The 21,124-nt window shown below is 37.6% G+C and overlaps 1 protein-coding gene across 5 annotated transcripts in view; it reads right to left on the bottom strand.

Annotated features, from left to right (window-relative positions):
* Positions 1–21,124, bottom strand: part of LOC109936288 (MOB kinase activator 2-like) — a 168,943-nt gene that overhangs the window by 12,123 nt on the left and 135,696 nt on the right. For 3 of the 5 annotated variants that reach the window (XM_048607127.1, XM_048607126.1, XM_048607124.1), the window contains exons 2-4: positions 14,227–14,387; positions 12,816–12,909; positions 9,844–9,889 (exon numbers count right to left, since the gene is read on the bottom strand). In XM_048607127.1, the coding sequence (XP_048463084.1) occupies positions 9,859–9,889; positions 12,816–12,909; positions 14,227–14,387 (286 nt within the window). In that variant the 3' untranslated portion in view covers positions 9,844–9,858. Of the gene's footprint in view, positions 1–9,843; positions 9,890–12,815; positions 12,910–14,226; positions 14,388–21,124 lie in introns of those variants that run through there. The other 2 variants (XM_048607129.1, XM_048607125.1) reach the window with 1 other exon arrangement.

Below are 21,124 nucleotides of genomic sequence, written 5' to 3'. Positions count from 1 at the left end.
GGGGGGGGGGGGGGGGGGGGGGGGGGGGGGGGGGGGGGGGGGGGTGGTGATGGTAAAAGGATCAAATGTGGAAAGACGTGGTAAACCAAAGAGTAGAGAGAAGATAAGAGAGAAAAACAGTAATATGGAAAACAAAAGTCAGAGAATGATTGTAATGCATAGAGAAAAAAACCCCCAAGATTGCACCGATAATCAAGACTAGATATTACAAAGTTTACAAAAGACAAAACTAAAGGCTGTGTACCTTAATGCATGTTGCTTTCCTAACGAAGAAAATAAATGGATGGTGTACATTGCAATGAATAAATATGATCTTTTAGCCATTAGGAGATATGGCTGACAAAGACTGAGGCCTGACTTTTGAGGAGTATATTAAGAAGAGGGGTATAAGAATAGGAAGCTCGGTAAAAGATTGAGTAATAGCACTGTTAATCACACACAGCATTTGTGCAATGTCTTAGTTAATTACTTTGGTTCAGGAGATCAGAATATAGAATTGGTTTGGGTGGAGATGAAGAATGGTAGGGAAAGGAATTCACTACACAGAGTGGTTTACAGGCCCTCTAACAGGAAGCACATTGTAGACAGAGTATATACAAAGAAATGTTGGGTGCTTCTGATAAAGCGATAGCAATAATCCTGGATGACTAATTTACATACAGACTTGAAAAATCTAACTGGAAGTAGCAGTCTAGATAAGGAGTTCATTGGATGCTTTTGAGATAGTTTCTTAGAGCAGTATGTTTTGGAACCAACCAGACAGCAGGTTATACTTGATTCAGTATTGTCTGATGTCACAGGATAAATTAATGTCTTCAGAGTAAAGGCACCCCTAGTTAAATGACTATGCGTGAATCTAAAACTAGTATTTTAATTTCAAATAAGGGTCACTACATGGTATTAAAGCTGAGATAGCTGAAGTGAATGACATATTGGCTAGAGGATACATCAATTGAAATGGTGCAGCAGATCCTTAGATGATATTTTAGAATACTCAGAATAAGTATATTCCAGCTATAAAAAATTCTAAAGGGACCCACCATTTGGCGTGAACTTAAGTTGAAAAAGCAGCAAGCTTAAAGAGAAAACATAATTTAGCAAAGCTAAATAACAGTGAAATTGCAGGCAGACGAGTATCCACATTTACATGTACTTCATCCTAGAATCTTTGAAGAGGTGACTAACGAAGCAGTAAATGCATTTTCGATATGTTTGAGAAATGCATTTTCCGAAGTGCTCTAAATTCTGGAAAGGTTCTATCAGATTGTAATGCAGCAAATGCTTAGAAGAGTGAGGAGTGTCTTAATTGAAGTATTTAAGATCTTAAATGGTCTATAAGACGGGCATGGAAAAGATATTTTCTTTTGTGGGTGAGTCCAAACTGAGGGGTGGGGGACACTATTTTCAAAGTTAGGGGTTGCCTTTTTAGCAAAGGGAGCAGGAGAAAATTTTCTTGGAAGGTTGTGAAACTTTGGAATTCTCTATCTCACTGAGTCATTGAATATTTTTAAGATCGAGGAGATGGATTCTTGTTAGGAAAGGGAATCGAAGATTATTAGAAGTAGATAGGAATGTGCAAGTTGCAACATAAACAGATCAGCCATGATCTTACTGAACAGCAGAGCAAGCTTAAGGGACTGAATGGCCTACTTCTATTCCTAATACATACGCTTGTACACTTGGAAAGTACATCAAAATAGACATAAACAAAGGAAATCAATTATTAACATGGGTAGGTGCAATTTAACCACCAAATGAACCTCGAAGCCTGTGGAATTTCTATCAATTTCTCTTTTTTTTTATATATAGATCTCTTGAGATGCAGACTATTTCCAAAGTTTTTAACCAGGAAACTGGAGTAAATCACAACTGCAGTGGTAGTCGTTCAACTGGGCTAACACCCTCTTATACTGTTGGATAAATCAGGCTTTATTTGAAAGCATTAAAACTTCAACAAACATTCCTTTTGGCAGAGTTCCTAGCTTCAATTAATTCTTTGTCACCCAACCCAAAGTTTACATTGACTGAAATATTTGAATGCATTAGGTAAATAGCCTCTTTTCAGAACTCTGAATAACTGCCTGAATAAATATGCCATCAAATGGACAAAGTGGCAAAATATGATCTCAAAATCACATGACAGCATTATACACAGATAATTGCACTTTATAAAAATGCAACATGAACAGTTACTGATTAGTTGAACTCAAGCTTATCGCACTGACTTTACTGCAAAGACTGCAATTCTGCCACATGATTCAGTGAAAGAAAAACTGATTCTCAAATGCAATTAAATTCAATTTGAAGTGAGAGAGGTTTGACTTGGGGGATAAAGAAACTAGACACTTTCTAAAGATTCAATGTAGGTGCTTTCACATTTACTGCATTAATGACTAAATAACTTGATTAAACAGAACATTTAAACAGCTAGTTAATAAATCCTGTTGCAAAAGTGTTTATCAATCAAAACTCACCACAAATATCTAAAATATCAAATTCCCCACAGAGAAAAATACTTGCATACTAATAACCCTTCTCCATCCATTAATTTAAATCCCAAGTTAACTCTTTGCCTGTGGCAGTATGTATTTCACAAGTGCAGGCTTGCAACCATTAGCAAGAAAATATTTAGCCACAGGCAACAACAGGTTCAAACCAGAAATTCTCACCTATTGAATTAAAATTCAATTGCTATTGCTGTGGATTTTAAAGAGCCATAAAATTGAAAATACTGAAACTAACCAAAGTGCCTCTGTTTTTAGTTTCAACTTGTTCCCTGCTGTCATCTCAGCACAGTCAAGAAGGATGCAACTTTGACACCCTAATGAATTGAAATCTAGCTCATCCATTCCAGTAACAACACTGTTTTCTTTCACCTCCACAATGTTGCTGTCTCTAATTCATCTACTTTATTACTCAAGATCCAATCCAAATTGTTTTCCATTGTGCTAAGTTTCCTCATTGTGATATCTCTCGGTTTCTAAATCCACGGTAACCTATCCTTTCAACTGTGCTGTCTATTCCTTACATCCATATCTCTCAGCTTTACCCATTTACTGTTTCCATGCAGCTCATGAACACATGGTTTTCAGGATTTAACAATTTAATAAAGTATCTACATTACATACAATTGCTACAAATTGAAATACTACAACAATGCCCATTCTGAATACGAGATACAACTCGACTTGAACTCATTGACTAATATCTCCATCTATTTGATTTAATTCTCTCAAAAAACGTTGGAACTAGAAATGTCAAAGATTGCACAAGAGCATCAATTACTCTAGGCTCAAATACAATGGCCAACCAAACTACTCTGAGAATACTGAAAGTAACAAGAACATCTATCTTTTCCTTCAATAGGATATGGTGATGATTGAAAAACAAATATTTTACTTTTATTGTTTTAGTTATGAAAGCAATTATGTACGTTTTTTAGCTTCCACAGCACTAATCTCTAACCTTACTTCAGCTTTGTTCTGAATTTTGTTTGTGAAGAACTATTATAATAGGCACTGCTTCATGAAAGAACAGGCATGGATAAAGGAACGAAGTTTGGCATTTCTGGGTAGCAACACAATACGTTTACAACAGACTACTCTACCTAAAAAGGAAGCTTTTTCGCACTTATAAAAACATATTATAACCATAGAAGGGTCATAGAAAATATACAGCTGTCTTGTGAAAGCAAACACAAAGTTTCCCCTTATTTGGCAAAGATTCTGCAGAAACCTTTGTAAACAGACGAAGAGGACAGAAATCAATAAAGTAGGGGCACTTTAGATCTTAGGTATAAGGCACTGCAACAAGGTGATGCAGTTTTTAATATTTGGCAGGCTAAAGGTGATTGCATCATCTCGTCTGTTCCAGCATTTCACTATTGTGTTGCTTGTAAATCAAGAAGTTTACAAGGTAGCTTTCAGACATTTGAACTTAGTTTCTGTGATTTTGTTTTCAATTTACAGGTCAATTTTTCATTGCAGTAAAGCATCAGTCTTGACTGTGTTTAGTACTCAATGTGGAGGTAATGGATTCAAGTCCTAGATATCATTCAAGTTTCTGTCACAATGAACAGCAAGAACATATTTAGGTGATAACACTGAAGATTTCAGCATATGATACATCATGACACTTGACTGCAGTACTAAGCGGATGCTATCTGCACAATCCATCTTTTGGCTAAGATGTTGAATGGAAATTGTTTCTGCTATCCCAGAGGCTGTAAGAAGAAACTCCATAGCACCAAACCTGTGACTTTGTGATATCTGCCATCTAGTGGGGGGGACCGGCAGCAAACGCATGGGGACACTGTCATTGCACGACCCCTTCCGAGCCACACACCATCCTGACTTGGAACTACATTGTTGCTCCTCATGGTCACAAAGTCAAAATCCCAGAACCCCTCTTCCTAACAGTGCTGCCTGCCCCTATACTCAAGGACTACAGCAGCACACTAGCAACTCAAGGCCAACAATAAATTCTGAACCACAGTCAGTGATGCTCATCCATTAATGAGTTAAAAAAATTTCAACAAGTATGGTTGGGAGTGGTGTAGGAGGTAGCGTCTGTTTCTTGGCTCACATTTATCCTGTCATCAACGTCATTGAGAGATAAGCATCCATTTCTTTGGACAAGAGTCCCTCCTTTGCCCACCTCCAACACTGTCCCTCCACCTGGACCCCTCTGTCTGGCCTGTTATCTGCACTTGACCTATTCAGAGAACTACCGACATGACATCGGTCGTCTCAATTTCTTCCCCCACCCCCATCCCAAACATCTTCCCATGAACTGACTGCAATCCATGCTCTCAGATCCAATCCTGACTTTGTAATTTAGACCTACTGACAGGGTTGGTGCTGTTTTTGTCTGGCAGACTGACGTCTATATTGCAGAGGCAGAGCACCAGCTCTCAGATACCTCCTCCTATCTCCCTGGGACCATGACCCCACCATAGAACATTAGGCCATTGTGCCCGCTATGGTCACTAACTTCATTTCTTCTGGTGATCTTCCCCCACCAACTGCCTCCAAGGTCATAGTATCCCAACAGCACGTAGCTCACTTTTACCTCCTTCCCAAAATCCACAAACAAGACTACCTGGGCATTCGGTTCATTTCTGCCTGCTCCTTCCCCAAAGAGCTCTTCCTACATCAACTTGATTTTTTAAAAAATCTATCCTTATCTAGTCACTTCCCACTTACATCTGCGATTCCTCTGATGTTTTACATCAGTTTCAGAATTTCCAGTTTGCGGGCTCCAGCTGCCTCCTCTTTACTTTACCCCTTTATACGTCCACGTCCCATCAGACAGTCTCAAGGCTTTCCATTTCTTCCTGGAAAAAAGGCCTGAAATGACTCCATCCACTATCAGATTCCTCCACCTGGCCCAGCTTGTCCCTACCCTGAACAACTTCTCTTTCACTCCTTTCACTTTCTTCAGGTCAGAGGTATCCGCATGGGCCCCAGTTATGCCTCTTTGCGGGATAAATGGAGCATTCCTTGTTCCAGTCCTTTTCTGGACCCCACACTAAACCCTTTCTCTTGTATTTTGATGATATCTTCAATGCCTGCTTTCTTCTCTCATCCAGAATTGGAAAAGTTTACCAATTTTCCCTGTCCATCTTTGACTCCTCCCTTCCCTTCTTTGACATCTGTTTCCTTTTCTGGGGATAGGTTGACTACTGATATCCACTACAAACCAACCGACTCCCACTTCAAGTTACCTTGATTATTCATCCTCACACCCTAGCCTCCTGGAAAGATTCTATTCCATTCTCCCAATTCCTCTAACTCCATCACATATGTTCTGTTGATATTAACTTCAACTTGACTTAGTCTCCTTATGTGGCTCAGAGTAATATTTGGTTTTATAACGATTCTGTGTAACACCTTGGGATATTTCATAATGTTACGTAAATACAAGTTCACGTTCAGAATGCCACTATTTGGGGAGCCCCCTCCTAAACTGGGCTTTATATACCGTTAAATGTCATTTAAAAACTCAGAAGAAACTAACTGGGAATCTAGAATGGCATAATGCAGAGAATTCTTGCTGACATGGAAAGTACACATAGCATCATTAACTCAAAAAACAACTTTCATTTACATGACTGTACTGACTGGATCTTAGTCTTCATTTGACTTTTAATAAAAAAAGCACAATTAGTTTAGCCTGACTGCCTAGCCAGGATAGAGATAACGTCAAAACAAGAATTGTTAAAATCATAGCTTCAGTTTTCAGTTTTAGACTTGATGAACAATTCTGTGGTCAGTCTACTCGAAATATTAAAGATAGCACCGACTCACTTTTTAAAATAAGAGCAATGCATCCTAAAACAAGGATCAGTCTCAGACTAAGGGATTAGCCATTTAGGACAGGGATGAGAAGAAATTTCATTTCAAGCGTTGTGGATAATTGGAATTATCTAGTCAAGGGATATGGGTATTCATTGAGCATCATCAAGACACACTGGCAGATATTTGGATACAAAAAGAGATTCAAGACATATGGGAATAGCATTACGGTCTTATTGAATGGCGGAACATACACTTTTCATGCTTTATCTTATGTAATATGGATGCCTCCAATTATCTTTAGTGTCTTTGTTATTTTAACAATTTGAAAATTGCCTGAAAGGATTTATAGTTCTCCCGTCCAGTATCTGAACAATCCTGGGCAAACAACACTACATCTCAAAATACAGGGCACAATATCACAATCAGGTAAAGATCTAAGACACAGGTTTACTTTAATCCCCACATTTTGCAGATCTCAGCTGTACAGTTCAAGAGCTTCCCAAATCTTACCATGTAAAGTCACCACTCTTCACTATCAGCCTGGTAAATATATATATCTGCAACAAACTGATCATCTGCTGGGTTTGTCAGATAAAATGGAATACAGATCAAGCAAGAGAACAAGAGCAGAGGGAAACAATAAAATGACAGACCCTAAATAGATTGGCTTGCTTCTCCAACAGAACCTGCTAATTTCACCATTTCAATACCTAATCACTGATACCAATTAATTGGCTCTTGTTTGGCAAAACTCCAGAAATTCAATGCAGCTGCGCAGCTTGTTTACATTTAATTGCAGGTTTTAAACAATATTAGATAGTGCAGAAGCTTCCATGGATCACAGACCATACACAAGGTCTGTTAAACATTAGACAGGTTCTTATCTAAGTTAAACAGGACTGCACATAATTTTTTAAAAACATTTTCACCAGTTCATGGGACTAATTCTACCAATAGCAAGTTATATGGTGTCTACCAGGTTTAACTAACTTGCTCACATCATTGCGCTGCTTGTTCTCACTAGGATAACAATCAATTTGTACAGAATCTAAATGGAAAAGTATGCAAGGCTGTTATGTAAATGTCAGGAGCATAAACTTGAGAGATTCTTTACAACAAGATTATGACACCTGCAAACAGGGGGGCTTTAATGAAATCAAAATCAATTCAAGATTGGGCAGCTTTTATTTAATCAGATTATCTGCAAAATATCAAATTTGGAATCTCAGGGTACTCATTATTTATCTCAACTAACATCCAGTTTCATGCAACGTTTTAGGCAAGCCACTACACCTGTTTACAAACTGGTCCAACTTAGAGAAAAACAACTCTCCCACATGCATGAATCTCCTCTTAGAAAGCAAGAACTGCAGATGCTGGAGTCAGAGTCTCCTCTTTCTGGGTATAATGGGGTTTTAGTTATAATGCTTCACAGGAGCAAATCGAGGAGAAAACAGTATTGACAATTACAAATATCATCTTGAAGAACGGCCATTTTGATTAAACAGCAGGAAATAAAATGCATTTGATGCACAGAAGCAATTAATGTAACATTTCCTGGGTCCAAACTACAGTCAGGCAAAGATGAGACACAACATTCAGGAACTCTGTACTTAATAATTTTTAAGACTCAATTAAAATTAGGCATGCACCATTGTGAAATATGCCAGAGCACTACAGAATTTCTGTTGTTCTTGATTTTATGGTGGCCCAGATTTATGGCTAGTTAAAACTAAGCAAGAACAAAATGAGGCCGAGAATTAGCCACCATGCTCAAGTTTTTCCTTGCTGACTAGAAAAATGAACTCTGCAGGAGAGAGCTGTTTAAAAGAATTAGTGCCAAGCTGGTACAGAACATCACTGGTAACGAAGCAAGCAGTTTAGATCTTTACTTAAAAGGATAAGTATAGAAGCAAAAATCAATATCTGATTCAAGGCAGTTTGTCAACCAGTCATACAAGGTTATTAACATCCACTATTCCCAGCACTCTTTCAGAGGTAGAAAAAATGGGCACAGTTGAGGGATGATAAACATTCAGACAATAAGCAGATTTCAGTGTGCTATGAAGAGATGTAATCCAAATTTTTTAAAGATTATATGGAACAATGTAAATATACCTTGATCTTTTAAGCAAAGGATATTTTGCTAAGAAAAATGCACTGGTACAACAGCAACAATGTTGCACCTAAGGATGAGGAGCTTGGATGCAGTCATGAAGTCTGCAGAATTTTTTTTGTTTTTAAAAAGAGGTCACATGACCTAGTTTGGGAATGGAATAAGACGTACTGCAATTTGAACTCAGAATGAGGGACTAGAGAGAGAACACCTCTTTGTTCCATCTCTTTCTTTCTGACTCCCCTTAGCAAAGCCTGTGAGCTGAAAACCCATCAAAAGAAACCCTTATTAGGGGGAGAGTTCCTGAAGAGGATTTTTTCGAAATCTACCTCACTGCCTGAAGCAAAGGGATTTCAGCCGACAACAACTATTCCATGAAAACAATGCCAGCAGCTGAGTGTATAACTTTGGAATCAGATCGCCATGTGGGACAATGCATGATTTATCCTTTTCCCTTAAGATTATCGATTACTCAACCAAAGTACTTTGAAAGTTAACGTGCTGCAGAGGTTTCATTTTCTCTTTCTACTCATACTTGTGTGCCTTTTCTCCCCCCTCTTAATAAAAGGCTAAATATGTTCCCACAACCCAAACTGTTTGTCAATAAACTCTGCAATTTTGTTTAAGTTTACTTTTGTTAATAAAGCAGTTATTTGTTATTGACTGAAGAAACTAAGCTGACTTGTCCTTCATACTGAACCTGACAGTCTAAGAACTAAATGGTCATATCCCCAACTTAGTTAAATTAAAAATTTGTTGTGGCCAGTGGAGGAATAGGAATAGGAATAGAAAAGAAACAGTGTACCCTTCCAATTCAGTTGTAATAAGGCAAAGGACCACAGTTAGAGTTATTTAGGGAGAAATTCAAGTGCAGCACCTAAACAACTGAAGACACACTTGCAAAATAGCAAGGTAAAAGAAAGGGGAAGGGAGATGGAGTGGAGGCATGAATCAGAAGATAAAGACATTGGAATGGAGAATATAATGAAGCATAGGACTAAAGGAGCTAAAGGAAGAGGGACAAATATTGAAGTGGAAGACCACAAAGGCATTGGAAACCAGGAAAATTTTACGATGGGGTACTGGGAAACTACTAGAGGTCTTGTGCAGTGGGTAGCACCCCTACCTCAGAAATTCTAGGTTCAACTCCAACTCCAGGTCTTGATGGTCAAGGAAACTACATTTAAATGATTCCAATCTGGGCCGTTTGCAGATGGCTAGTGTGCGAGAGATTCCTAGTCAGCATATAATAGAACGAAACTGAAGCTTCTGACATCTCTAAACATACCTCCAGGCTGTACAACACATGAAAATGTGTGTTGGCATAGTAACTCAGGAAACTAGTTGGGTTAATGGCTGCTGTTGATCAGACTGATTCCAACAGCATGGGGTTCGATACCCATTCCAGCTGGTGTACATTTGGGACTTGCCTCCTTGCCCTACTCATGGTACAGTGTAATGCTGTGAATTGAACCTAGAGACAGAGACATAGACTGAATCATACAGAGAACTTCAGAAGAAAAGAGACTAACAGAGGGTTAGGAGAATTTAATCATAATCACAGAGAATGTACTTTCTGGATGACTGGGTCTGTTTTAATACTATGTCAAAAGTAAAGCTGATTTGAACAATTCAAATACGGAATCGTGGGGATTCATTTAGGATGTACCTGTGTTCTCAAGACCATGCACTCACCAGGTCAAATGCCAGAATAAAAAAAAAATCACAACAATTTTAAGCTAAGGGTGGGGTGGGTGTGTTTGATTGTATTATGTCTATGGTTCACTAGAATGGAGGTGGACTTGAAAAGGGAATATTTTATTGGAGGTCTCTCACCTCCACAGTTGGTCTTTAGAATGCCTCCCCTAGCTCTTAACTCTAGGTCACCTGACCAGCTGTCTTAAAGGGGCAGCACACACCTAACTGCATACATTACAGATTGGTTGGAAAGTCAATTCTGATTGCTTTTTCCATGCCAACAATAGGGTGCCCCATCAAGCTGAGATAATTCAAGGAAAGGTTCAAGGTTTGAAAATATTTCTTTTATTTTAAAACGGGTCTGAACAAGTGAATGCGTTGCTTCTAGTTAATGTAAATGAGCCATTTTCAAGCTTGACTAATTATCTTAAATTAGTTGTCAGTGCAGAGCAATTAGCAATCATCTCCGGAGTATTGTGAGGTGTATCAGGCACTTTCAGATTTGAACGTAGTAGCCTTTGATCCATTTGGAAGTTTGTGCATGACAGAGTGAACAAACGGTTCAATCAGATAGTCACAATTGTGCCAGATAGCTTTGATGTACTTTATTAAACATCAAGGTTAGCAAATGGATAGGGTCCTATTTACAAAATTGCTGATAAGGCCAATCAGCTATAGGAATCCCAACGTGTAGATTAATCAGTAAAGGTAGGCTTGATAGAGACAGAAATAGCAAAACAAATTTGTGGATTTCTCAGTGACACCATTGAGAAAAGGAAGTGCATTAAAAGTCCACCTCAAAAATGAACTTGCGTACAGATGAAAATATAAAATTTATAGCTAGAAACTGTATGAAACGAATGTTCTAGAACTCCAGATTTAAGAAAGGATCAGCCCATTGCCCTATCAAATCAGGTTCCAGGTGAGAGCTTGCACAATAACCCGAGACCAGGTTATTTTTCTTGTGTTGCAGATATCTAACATCAATTTCCACTTGCAGCTGTAAGGCAACCTTAACATACTCCAACAAGATTGTATTCATCTATGCTGCTACAGAAGCATTTCAAGTTATCACCAGACGGAAAGAACTGCAGATGCTGGAAATTGGAAACAAAAACAGAAAGTTGCTGGAAAATCTCAGCAGGTCTGTCAGCATCTGTGGAGATAAATCAGAGTTAACATTTCGGGTCCAGTGACCCTTTATCAAAACCATCCTGAAAAAGGGTCACTAGACCCGAAATGTTAACTCCAATTTCTCTCCACAGACGCTGCCAGATCTGCTGAGATTTTCCAGAAATTTGTGTTTTGGTTTGAAGTTATCACACTCGTTGCAACATGAATACACAGGTATGTCCTCAGCCATTACATCAAATTAAACAGTAAGATCGGAAGACTGCAAAATAGATGCTGCTTGAAAAGGTCAACACGTCCTCTTTTTATCAGAAAGGAAGGTATCTGCTAGATAAATCATGCATTCAAACGAAAATTGCAGAATATTGCACACAACAAAGCCATCTTAGTAAGTACATCCTAAAAAGCAACGATACCCAAGAAAAGGCATGTCTAAGAGCTCATAGCAAAGCAGGAAGGACACAAAATAATTTTGCTGTTTTGTCCCATCCTATCACCAATGTAATAACATTCAGAAAAATATTCACTTATAAAAACCAAATTCAGCCAGTCTTGATGGGGTTGAGAATAAGTGGAACTGATGCAATTACAAATAGCTGTGGCCACAAAGAAATAAAGGAAGTTGTGTGGACCATGACAGCAGGAAGCACTGAGCTAATTTATTGCTTTAAATGATCCAGTTCATTTCTTCCAAAAGTCTCATGAAAGGCCACAAATGTCTTCACACATTCGCACTCTTCATTGGTATGTGTAGCCGAGTAACAACTGTTGCTAAATCTTCACATATTCTATCAATTATAAGGAGTTAATTAATTTGCCCCTGTGTGACTACGTCAGACCATTAGGGAGTAAATTCCCTTTTGTACGATCATCCACTGTTTTACAATGTAAACAGGACCATGGCCCAGCAAAGCTAATATGTCATAATTTCATAACAATCTTGACAGTTATTGTTGTAAAACATATAAACAGATAAATTAGGAGCAGGAGTGGACCATGTGGCCTCTCACGTTGGCTTGGTCATACAATAAGATCATGGCTGAATAGATTACTCAGCAGCCCTGAATACCCACGACAATCTTTCTCCCCCTTATGAAAAATACTTACCATTTCTTATCTCAAGCCAATTTTAGAAAATATAAATATGGATGTAGATTTTCAATCATGGTGTATATTGTCACAGAAATTGACATTCACAAAATGCAGGTCCTTACAGGCCTTTAGCTCACGTTCTGTTCCAAGTTACTTACAGAATGTAAAGAATCTTTAATTAACTATTATCACAACTGGAATTAACTACCCGATTGTATTGAAGAATATAAGTATTCATTGAAATTATAGTCCAATAACAAAGTTTTAACCAGTGTCAGTTAATGCTAGGATCTACTGCTATTACTGTCCTGTGCTACCATAAGCTTCAAAATCAAATAAATAGTACTTCAGTTAATTGGATGGCAAATGCAAATGATGTTATTGAATATTCATACACCTTGGAGACTTTTGAGGATCAACACTAGTACAAATATTTCAATGGAGTTTATAGTCTGTCCTCCGTCCCACAATATACTTACGTATTGCACACAGTCATCGTTTGACATGTATCGCCAGTGCAGAACTCAGAGATGGTGCTGTACTGTAAGTTTATATGGTTGAAGAATGTTGTTGCTAAAGAAACAGGAGGAAAATAAAAATGTTATATGATGGCATTTATGTCTGACATCACAAGGCACCACATTTATAGAAATGGTTGTAAATCAATTGTACAAGGTAGTTTACATTGAACACAAAAAATATGATCGGATGAAGAGCCATCTTGTTTTAAGATTTCATCACCACCTCCTAATTGATGTGAAATAGTCAAATATCTGCATGAACAGCAGATGGCATTACGAACAGAGTAAATTTATACAGGATGCAAACTTAATTTGACTCAAGGATATAGAAACTAGTGAATACTGTTTCCATGAAATTCTAGCTTTAAAATTCTGTTTCAGGCCAGGTATTTTAATGACAATTAAATCAAAAATGTAACTTAGGGCAGGTTTTATAGAAAATAAAATGTAAAAGGTGGCAAGGAAAGGAGAAATAAATGAGTGAACTTTACATAGGTGGGCACTTCCATGTCCTCCAATGGATTCTTGCAATCTGAAGTTGTAAATAACATGATATCGTACCTAGTACTACAACATCTTCATATGGGCAACTTTTCCTTGCTAGTTTTCTTCATTTTGACCTAAGGGTGCTTTGCTGGTGGATGGTTCTGGACATCCACCAGTACTGTGGCAATGATGTGGCAAGTCTATGAATGGTCAGTCATCAGATGATGCAACTACCAGCAGAGGTAGGCACAATATTTACAAATCTTCAGCCGCAGTGAGAACACTGGACAACATGGTTTTATGAAAGATAAATTTTATTTGCATAATACAGTTTTTCAAGAATATAACTAGGAGGATAGATAAAAGGAAACCAGTCAGATGTGGTACATTTGCTACAGGCAGTCCTCCCATTGCAAAAGGGTTCTTTCTGGAGTCTGTTCACCAATCGATTAGTTTGCAAGTCAGAGCACAATGCAGTACAATAGAAAGCAGCTACTCATAATTACAGGAAATGTCCGCACGTCAGATCTTTAAAATTAAAGCCATGTATGGATCACAGTCAAGTGCGAGAGTTTGTAAGTTGGACGTTTGTAAATCAGGGACCCCCTGAATTTCCAAAAAGGTATTTAGCAGTGTCACCAAGGTTACTATTACTGAACCAGTTGAGTTCAGCAATCTAAGGATCAAAAAGTATCAGGAGAAGGCCTAATTACATGCATCAAATTATATTCAGGTTTCCTGAACGTAATCCATCTCATCTACAAAACGTTGGCACATAAACAGACCATTTGGGCTGTCCCCACCAATGTTTCTGTTCCACAAAACTACCTCCTGTGGCAATCTGGGAAAATGCATTAGTGCAACAAACCAAAGAGGAACTTACTATTGCTAGCTAGCCATTCATTCAGGTCAATTTCACGTGGTAAAGTCACCAGTTCCTTAAAGTTGAAATCTATTATTCTTGCTTTGGTATATTCAGGCTCCAGATACAATTTCTTCTCCTCTGCTCCTGTTTTTTTACCGTTTGGCTTAGTCTTTGACTTCCTGAAAGAAAATAAACAAGAGATTAATTGAATGAGACTGGATTGGATAAATTTCAATTTGAAATGTGTACTATTTTGTCTGTAGTCTCAAACATTCATGATTTTTACATGAATATCACAAAAGGAAATTCAATGTGCAGTGTGTTGTGCAAGACAATGAAATCTGAACAAAAACAAAATGAGCATGGGAATGGGGAGGAATGCCAAGATATTATTCCTTGCCAGAATATACCAAATAACAATCACCATAAAGATCTGTCTTCCCCTCCGTACTTCCTGCTTTATTATAATTCAAATGGAAAGGCTGTTCTTCATGATAACGTGATTGAGTAGCAAAACAGAAATGCATTTTTTAAAACATCCAAAGAAAATTGCATAGTTGGAGCTGTATACTGTACTGAATGTCAGTACTGCACCAATCCTTAAATGACAAATATTATTCAGCATTTTAACCATGTATATTATTTAGCCTTCACCCGCTGTCCAGCACAGATGCCCAGTTCACAAGAATGACACTAATGATGTAATGTTCTGAGTAAGAATGCATTAGCAAAGTACTGCAGTTACTTTAAACCCAAATTACCTCAGTTAAGCCAAATCATGTAACTCCTCCATAATCGTGCAAAGTCCAACTGAGTTTGTGAATTTTACATACTGAATCACAAATTTTTATCTAAATCAATCTTCCTATTTAGATGCAGAAAATTGCCCAAGGTGTAATATAAAATGTTATTCAGGTGAATTCATCTCGAACTTTCATATTTAAACTGAATTATTTCCATTTTTCTTTTACATGTGAACAATTCAAGTCAAGCAGAGAAGGAAGGTACTGATCTCCCTAAAATTGACTAACTAGAGAAGACTGAAGGCACAAATAGCTCAGCAATGTTTAAAAGTACAGAACAACAGCACAATGCTCAACTGTAATCCCAATTACTCCACCCCGATATCCTTTTTAAGTAACTATTTTGTATATGTATCTTACTTCACGCAATTCCCTGACAGCAAAGCCCAGCTTACTGATGGAATTCTTTTGAATGCTGCACGAACCAACTGCTAGGTGAATAGGTCATTAGACAGTTAGACCCATTCTCTCTGTCCTGACTCTCCCCAAAAACTAAACAAAGATCAGGAGCCCACCATATTTAGAATCACATATATCCAATGGTATCATATTTATAGGCACACTTTCTGGCTTGAGTGACTCAGTATCACATGCAATGTTTTTCCAAAGGTCTAAATGGTTTCCTTACAATATCATCCCATTTGAAACTCATTTGGCTGAATGGCTGCTTTACAACACAGCGACACCAACAGAGGGGGTTCAACTCCCATACCAGCTGAGGTTACCATGAAAGTCTCTCCTTCTCAACCTCTCGCCTCGTCCGAGGCGTGGTGAGCCTCAGGTTAAACCATCGGCAGTCGTCTCTCTCTATGACAGAAATGCTATGATCCTCTGGGACTTTACCTTATCACATTTCAAAGGAATTAGAATCTATTAACTTTAGCCAATTACTTTGCTTTAAAAAATATTTAGCGATATAATTAACCAAGTTAGTTAAATAGCAAAGGAAGCTTTTTGCACAGACTAAGACAATGCAAACTAAGTAACCAAGTTTGAAATGCATTGTAAACTATTAATTCTGCATATGATAAAGGTGGAAAGCATAAGTGCCTTTGCCAATTAAACAAGACTTTGTTATTTTAGGTTTCAAAGGATGCCAGAGTGCTTCATATGCCATGTTGATATTATGTTGCCCCATATAGCGAAGATGATTAAATAATCAGTTTGGGAGCGGAATGTTGGCCAGGACACAGGAGGAAAATATCTACTGCTCTTTTGAATGCATTCACCTGAACCTAAAAAAGGAACAGATGGGTCCTTGCTTCTCATCTTATTTAAAGGATGGTATCTTCAATGTAGTCTTCTTCAGTACTAAACTGCATCATCAGCTGGGGATGGAACTGAACCTACCACCTCTGATGCAGGCTTGCTGGCACTTTCTAGACCTATTTCAATTGAGTCCAAGTAAAGTGAAGGATGTGGAAGTCTTTCTATGCAAGTGCAAAATAAGAAGATACTTTTTCCAAAATAGATGCTTCAGTAACGATCATTGAAGAGGAAACAAAACTATTTTCAAGTTTTAATAATCTCTGTAGAATAAATGCACCCCAGGTGGCCATAAACCTCAGAAAGTACCTTACACCTCATCACAGAACTGGTCAGACAGGAAACTCAAAGTTGCTGCTCATTCTGTGAATCCTGAAAGATATAATGGTGTGGTGGGTATTCATATGGTGAGGAACAGGCCGGATCTTACTTCTGAGTAAAGGGTAGATGGTTGGGAAGGAAGGAGACAGAAGGAACTATATAATGGAAGTAAATGTATGCTCTTGAGGTCATGGATCCAGCATCTTGAAGTGTTTCCCAACCATAATCAAATACAGCACTAATTAGCTCAAAACATCTATCCGCAGCTAAACTTCATTAGTCTACTTGCCATCGTATGACATTTTGGACACCATCCAGTTGTTCATACCAGGCATCAGCATTTTTGGGAATAACATTTTTCTGGCAATGCACACTGTTTTTCCTGTTCGATTTATACAAGGAAAAAAAAACAGTAATATTGCCAGATGCCTTTTTCACCCTATTCTCACCAAAATCTTTTCCTTAATAGGTAATCTCTGTTTAACATTTCCAGGATCTGCTTTTGCAAATCAAATCTTGAGCTGATGCAGAGGCACGGATATGCCGGAAAGACAGAAAGGAGTCATTTTAATATGCAGCTGTAACTCCATCAATATTGTTACATATGTGGAAGATGTTAGAATTCACATTTCTGAAGAACTACAACTGGTCAACTGTTTTAGATCAGTTCAAGTAGTTTAAGTTTCAAATTCCTGCTAAACAACCTACAATGCACCAATGGAAACATGGCAATGCTGCATAGATTTTTCATTTAGTCTCTAACACTTGGAGCCACATATTTTCAGTTCCGATATATTCAACATATTTGCACTGCAAACCTATTTTTTATAGCAATGATAAAACAACATACTTTGCCACAATGATGCAACTGGCAGCTGTTTCAGAATACTTAAAGCAGTTTTGTGGGTCTTCATAAACTGCTTTGTAAATCACAGCCAGCTGCATCTTATCCTATATAATCCTTAATGGAGGTTTGCAGAGCATTTATCATAGTATTACAAGATTAACTGAAATCTATTTCAGCTCAATATCAAATCTGGAAAATGCAACCACAAACAACTGTAAACCCAATCCTCAAAAAAAAAACTGGGAGGGGAATGTAGTAAGGATAAGGCCAATTTGAATTTTTGAAACAAGCCTACAACCTAGGGAAGAAGCTGTAGTTGTAAGCAAGTCACACAGCATTCCAGCTGAAAAGGCAGGCAGCTAGCACAATGTTACCAGGCATATGGCATTGATACTTAACCTTATTTGTATACAAATGAAACTTTTCCATTTGCAACCAGGTTTGTAAAACAGTATAAAACAGCACAAGCATGTGTCATCCTTTAATCAGGAGTCTATTTTTGATACAATTGGTTTCTCTAAAATGTTTGTTTGAATTACTATTATGACAACAGCTACATTTACTTATTCCTCCTAGGTGCCATCCTGACTTGTTGTAAACATTCGTAAGACTTGATAATACAACATAGCATTCGTTAAGCTACCGTGGTTGAATGCTGATTGTTTTCATTTTGGTAATAGTGCTACTTTGTTCTTGATAGAAGTAAAGTCAACTTGCATTTGAGATTCACTACCAGTCAAAGAACAGCATTGTGCACTCTTTAGAATGTATTGTCCTGGCTTGGTACTCTATCATTTAAAGAAAACAAATAGACACTAGGCTGAATTTTGATGATGAAAGGTTATATTTATGTACAGTTTTTTATTTTTGGCAATTTGTTTTCTTTACAGTTAAATGCTCCTCTCTGCCACATTTGTGTAGTTAGGTCCTTTACGTGAAAGGAATGAATGTACAAGGTAAACACAAGTGTTTCAGAATACATTCAAATTACAACTCTAGGATTGGTGCAACGTCAACAGTTTTGTACTGATGCTACAGTAATAGGGGAAACAATCTGAATCCAGCAACAAGGCCTGATATGACAGCAGGACAAAATTGAGTGGAGCCTGATAAAGGATGATATCTCACTCTTTTAAAACTAATTAAAGCTGTGACATCTAATTTCTACATGTTCTACAGGACTTCAAAGCAGTTTCAGTATTATATTTAATGCAACTGTGTTCATGAGCGGCTGCTTTTTAAAGGAAAGGGATGTGTCAACCCAAGCAACTTCATAAATCACAGGTTTGTACACAAAGTGTAACTTGCATTTTAGTTTATGGGTTGGCTCTCAGTAGAGCTGGCCTATTTTCTGCTATTAATACCTAGTCTTCATCTATATCATTTCACTATCGCTGGTAGAGATCCCTTCACCTTTTACTCTGGCCACCTTTACTAGCTGTTCCACTTGCTACTCTTCCCCACTTTTTCTACAGCATAAAACCTGGGTCTTTTCCAGCGTTCTTCAGTCCTGGAGAAGTCATATTGGACTCATCACATTAACTCGGTTTCTCTCTCCACACATCATCAGAACTGCTGCATTTCTCCAGAATTTTGTTTTAATTTTAGTACTCTGCAGATATATTAAAAAATTCAAAGCATGATTCCAATTCATCATGCTACAAATATCTACTCGGTACAACACATTACCTATGGCTAAGGTGTGCAGCTTTGAGTAGCACATTATACACAACCTACCAATAAACTTAAACATAGAAATACAATTTACGTTTAAGAACAAAATTCAAATTACACTATAGAACATATTACAGCATGCTAGAATAAAATGATGTCCCTAAATATGGTCTATATATAGTATTCTACAACATCCATTTTCTCATATTATATAAATAACCCAAAATATTCTACAGAAGTGAATATTTTACCAACTCTAAACAACTATTCAGTGCACAAATATTTACATGATGCTACGATTATCTTGACTGCACAACATTTATGTCAAGATAATTACTGACTGTATATTTTGTTAGTTCATTAAATCATAGCGAGCTATCACAATGGTAGTCTCAGCACCAAGTTCTGTGTGGGCAATAGATGTTGTAATCAAACTTCACCCTTCACATACTGAGATCATCATATTATCTGGTTGCAGGTGGAAAGGCAGCTGCTCAGAACTGTATCCGTGCCTGCAAAACTTTCTTATTAATGAAGGAAGGGGAAGGCCTCATTAGGGTTAAAATGAAATGATTTCAGAAGAGTTTGAAATCTTCTACGTGTAAATGATCTTGAGAAACTGTCCATGTGTCACAATTCCATTAACCCTGGTACTGGACAATGAGAGCATCTACAAATACATATGAAAGGTACTCAAGTTGGAAAATAAGGTTGGAATTAAGTAGAACAGCTCCTTAAATTTGCCTGTCTACATCATCCCTATGGCCCAGACTGATTGATGGAATCATAATCTTACATTAAGTAATCCTCCCACTATTCAGAAAAATGGCCCATGCTCAAACTACTGCTAGACAAGATTTAAAGTTACATTTACAATAGCTGTACTTCTGCATTCAATTTATTTATTGCACAGCCTAGGCTGCTCTGAGTAAATGTGGGAATAATATTTCACTCACCTTGAGGATTCAGTAGCAGAGAATTTACATTAAATGTAACGGACAGAAGCTTAACTCATGGAGAAAGATTGTGTGGCTTCGGTGAAAATAATGAAGTCATTGACAGATCATGTGGTCTGTAAGCATACTATAAGGCACACAAAATCTCAAATTGTTTCCAGAAGAAAACAGATAAATTCTTGCAGCGTGACCATTTCTCCCAGTCCGTTGCAAGCGTGCTCAGTAACCTTTGGCTCACGAACACCAATCTCTGCACCAAATTTCGTGCAGTTTCAAGCTTTATAACTTGAGCAGCATGAATCAAATACTTAACTGTTAACAAAATGATGTAATAGCAAGAGCAAAACTACCTCCAAATTGATCTGGTCGAACATACTTTCATAGATCCATGGTTAGTTCTGTACAGATTCTGGATTGCAATAAATCCTCTGGTGGTCAGATAAGATAATTTAGGCAACAAAATAGGTTGCATAAAATTAGCTGTAACAGTTAGCCAAGAATTCAACTACCCAAGATCAATTTAAATCAATTTTGAAGATTTTACCTTAGGTCACACACACAAACTGAAAACTGAACTCAGTTTGTCGCTTTCTAAAGTATCAATAAATAAATATTAGCCATTGCAGTAGGCAGGCTTCTTGGCTACGTATTCTGGTTAGACATTAAATCATACTGCTGCAGGTACCACAAAATCAAGCAGTTACTGTCCAAACTAGAGTGAAACACTAAAACCCCGATGTTATGACTTAATGAACTGACAACCTACAACAAGCCACATCCAATGGAGAAGTTAAATATTTACTGCACCATTTAACTATTTCACCCTTTTTTTTTTTTAAGATTTCCATTCCGCCAACCAAATGAATGATTTAGGAAACAATTTTGTTTTTGATGTAAACAAAAATGCAATGCATCTTTACATGTAGTCTGCACACTGCAACAGCTAACATATTTATTGATGCTTAATTCTTCCCACAGCAAACTTATTAAAAATGTTGGAACAAAAACAGAGTTGCTGGAAAAGCTCAGCAGGTCTGACAGCATCTGTG

This window comes from Rhincodon typus, chromosome 17 (assembly GCF_021869965.1).
Source record: "Rhincodon typus isolate 14 chromosome 17, sRhiTyp1.1, whole genome shotgun sequence".
Taxonomy (NCBI): domain Eukaryota; kingdom Metazoa; phylum Chordata; class Chondrichthyes; order Orectolobiformes; family Rhincodontidae; genus Rhincodon; species Rhincodon typus.
This window is presented reverse-complemented; position numbering and strand designations above follow the sequence as displayed.